This window comes from Haliaeetus leucocephalus, unplaced genomic scaffold (genome assembly GCF_000737465.1).
Source record: "Haliaeetus leucocephalus isolate CR32 unplaced genomic scaffold, Haliaeetus_leucocephalus-4.0 Scaffold110, whole genome shotgun sequence".
Taxonomy (NCBI): domain Eukaryota; kingdom Metazoa; phylum Chordata; class Aves; order Accipitriformes; family Accipitridae; genus Haliaeetus; species Haliaeetus leucocephalus.
Window position 1 is genome coordinate 1,067,380 of NW_010972546.1, and position 3,001 is coordinate 1,070,380.

The following is a 3,001-nucleotide window of genomic DNA, read 5'->3' on the forward strand; positions in this document are numbered from 1 at the left end:
GGGGCGTGTGTCACCGGGCACCCCGAGCTGGGGGGCACAGAGACCCCCGGGCCAGGACCGGGGCCGGGGCCGGGCTCAGGCGGGACCCGGGGGCCGGTGGGGGCGCAGGCCGCAGCGTGCCCGTTGCTAGGAGACGGGCGGCGCCGGAAGGGGCGGGGCGGAGGGTGCTGTCCCCCCCTCCAGTGCCGGCACCGCCAGAACTTTCTGCGCATGCGCGCCGCGGGTCCGCCACCTCCCCACAAGCCTTTGCGCTCCCGCGGCAAAGATGGCGGCGCTGAGGGGAGGAGGCGCGCCATGGCGGCGGGGTGAGGGGCTCCTCACCGGGGTTGGGTGCCTCTGCGGGGCTCGGGGAGGGGCGGGCGGCGATGCCGGGAGGTGGCCTAGCGGGGGAGGGCGTGCATGCGATTCGGCCTGTCCTTACCCGCTCCTCCGGGGACTCCGGGGCCCTGGCGCCGGCGCTGAGCACTGCCTTTGTGCCCCCCTCTCCGCAGGCTGGCTGCCCGCCTTGCAGCTCGTCCGCCACGGCTCCAAGGCGGTCACCCGGCACTGGAAGGCCATGCACTTCCAGCGCCAGAAGCTGATGGCCGTGACCGAATACCTGGCTCCGCGACCGGCCATCCCACCGCGCTGCCTGGCCCCCAGAAAAGAGAAAGTCGAGGAGGTAATTTTCTGGCGTGTGGCCGTTGTGAGTGTGCGGCTGTGGGGCCTCAGTGTCCGAGGAAACCGAGTGGCTTTGCACGCCTCGTGGGTGTGTTTTCCTCTGCGGATTTAATGGGGGGTCCGCGGCTCCAGATCTCCAGGACAGCCCTGCCCCGCCCTTAGCCTGGCCGAGAGCTTTCAGGGGTGTTTGCTGTCCCTTTTCTTCATGTTGTGGGTGGCTGGGAGATGCCCCAGCTGGTAATCCAAGTGCTGGAAACCAGGTGAGTTCCCCATCCGTGGCAGCATCGCACGGCATAGGTCCATTTGCAGGGTCAGAGTTGGGGGAGGTGGCAGCCCCTGCCCCTGCGGCCCATCACTGCTCCCTCCCTTCCTCAGGACAACGGTTACGCCCGGCTGTTACGGCGGCAGGTGGAGGAGGTGTTCCGGGACAATCGGATGATTGCCGTGTGTCAGTACAACTCCATGCCTGGTGAGGACATGGTGCTGATGAAACACTACCTCCGCAAACACAACATTGAGGTCAAATTCGTCCTGAACGAGGTAGGGACAGAGCTGCTGGGGCAGATCCCGCTGTGGCTGGGGTGGGGGAAGGCACATGAGTGCTGGGAACGACCACGTGGTGCCTGTTGGGGTGGAAAGCTGCATTTTAAGAGCTGTCTCCCCCAGATTATCAGACCCATGCTGTCACAGTCCAAGTACAAGAATCTCCTCCCTCTCTTTGTGGCGCGCAATATCCTGCTGGTGAGCCCGGAAACGAAGGTGAAGGAGATGCTGCGGGTGCTGAAAGGAGTGCCGCAGATCAACCTTCTGGGTGAGAACTTCTCCTGCATCCCCGTTAGCTGGTGTCGAGCTCGGGGCTCTCATCCGGCGTTGGGGAGAGGTACTTCCTCTGGCATGGTCCACGCTAACGGAGCTGCGTCTGCTGGATCGCTGTTGTGTCCGTTAAAATGAAGGGATGGATGGCGAGGGGTGGAAGTCCTGCCTGCAGAAGCAAGCCTTTCCTCATGTGCCTGTGGAAGATGAAAGGGCTCTGGTTCTGGCACCCCACCTCCCGTCCTCAGCTCCGCTCCTTTCTTCCAGGCGCCTGCATCGACAGCACCATCCTGAGCAGGCAGGGAGTGGAGAACTTCGCCAAGCTGCCCTCGCTGGAGGCCTCCCAGGGGCAGATGGTGGGTGCCCTGGCCCTCCTGCCCTCCCAGACGTCCTCCCTGCTCCAGGGCGGCTCCGCACACCTCACGGCTCTCCTGGATGAGCACATCCGCCGGCTGCAGGCTGGGGAGATGGGAAGCCCGGATGAGTCCGCTCCTGCCCAGAGCTTGGGGGCTCACTGACACTGGCCCCCCCTGGGCCCTGTGTGTTGGCCAGGAGTCTGCTCCTTCACCGGCTGCGGTCGGGCAGGGGGGGTGGGTCAGGGATCGAAGGTTTGGCCCCGGGTGGGCAGCCAGCGGTGGGACTGAGGGTCCTGCCGCATCACCAGCCTCTTCGGGGAGCCCTGGCCCTTCCCTTTGCTCCCCGCACCCATGGCACCTGAGAATGTCCCGGCTGCATTTTGGATGCTGTGGAGCCGCAGTCGGAGGCTCGCTGGGATCAGCTGGAGGAGGCAGAGCGTGGCGGGGAGGATGTCGGGTGCTCCAAGCCGCCGCGCCCTCTGGAACGGGGTCAGCGATGGGGAGTCTGGCAGCGCTGACCGAGCTGTGTCTGCGAGATCGCTGTCCTGTCCATTAAAGCGTGGTGGTGGAGATGCCGGAGGCCTCGTCTTGGATTTGGGGGGGGCGAGTGGGGGGTTCCTACCCCTTGATGCTGTGGGGAGAGGTGGGGAGCTGCTCTGGGGCTCTCCTGGAGCAGAGGGCAGAGTGGTGCTGGGGAGGGGGTGTGGATGAGGGAAATCCCAGGGTGAGGGGGGGCCCAGGGACCCCCGTGGGGTCGTGCCTTTCCCGGGGGTACCCCTGCCCCGGGTGGGCAGATCCGGTGAGCTGGGGCTGGCCAGGGGGGAGCAGGCACAGCCTGGGGGAGAAACCCCCCTGCTCCCTGCGGGAGAGGAGCCATCCCGCCACCGGGATACCGGGGCAGGGGCTCCGGTTCTGTCCGTGTTCGGGACGCGGGGGGGAATCCCGGTACCCCAGCGGGCCACCGGTGCTAGAAGTCTCCGGTCCTCCACGGTGCAGGGGGCAGAGCCGAGCGGCTCCGGCCCGCCGCCTCCGCCTCCTTCCGTGTTCCGGTTCCTGCAGCCGCCGGGCAGGATGCGACCGGCCCCGGCTGCCCGCCAGCCGCCCGCCCAGGTGAGCACCGGGGTCTGGGTGCTGGAGGTGGGGGGGGGGCCCTCCAGCCCCGCGCCCCCCCC

At 67.3% G+C, this 3,001-nt stretch overlaps 2 protein-coding genes across 3 annotated transcripts in view; both read left to right on the plus strand.

The window, feature by feature from the left end:
• The first annotated feature begins 242 nt into the window (after window positions 1–242).
• Window positions 243–2,357, plus strand: MRPL10 (mitochondrial ribosomal protein L10). Of its 2 annotated transcripts, XM_010585523.1 has the most exons (5): window positions 243–305; window positions 492–661; window positions 1,036–1,200; window positions 1,327–1,471; window positions 1,741–2,357. In XM_010585523.1, exons 1-5 carry the CDS (start codon window positions 266–268, stop codon window positions 1,989–1,991), a joined length of 771 nt encoding a protein of 256 aa, XP_010583825.1. In that variant the 5' UTR covers window positions 243–265; the 3' UTR covers window positions 1,992–2,357. The 2 variants fall into 2 exon arrangements, with proteins under 2 accessions (XP_010583825.1, XP_010583824.1); XM_010585522.1 differs by having other exon boundaries at window positions 1,036–1,471.
• The window catches only part of OSBPL7 (oxysterol binding protein-like 7), an 8,475-nt gene continuing 7,753 nt past the window's right edge, over window positions 2,280–3,001 (plus strand). The window contains exons 1-2 of the mRNA XM_010585678.1: window positions 2,280–2,472; window positions 2,826–2,939. Of these exons, the coding sequence (XP_010583980.1) occupies window positions 2,280–2,472; window positions 2,826–2,939 (307 nt within the window). The remainder of the gene's footprint in view (window positions 2,473–2,825; window positions 2,940–3,001) is intronic.

What these genes read in the sequence shown, in the direction of transcription:
- MRPL10 (XM_010585522.1), top strand. Translation starts at nt 266, where the DNA reads ATGGCGGCGCTGAGGGGAGGAGGCGCGCCATGGCGGCGGG. An exon ending in AGGCGCGCCATGGCGGCGGG is followed by an intron (nt 306 to 491) that starts GTGAGGGGCTCC and finishes CCCTCTCCGCAG; the next exon opens with GCTGGCTGCCCGCCTTGCAG. An exon ending in GCCGCAGATCAACCTTCTGG is followed by an intron (nt 1,472 to 1,740) that starts GTGAGAACTTCT and finishes CCTTTCTTCCAG; the next exon opens with GCGCCTGCATCGACAGCACC.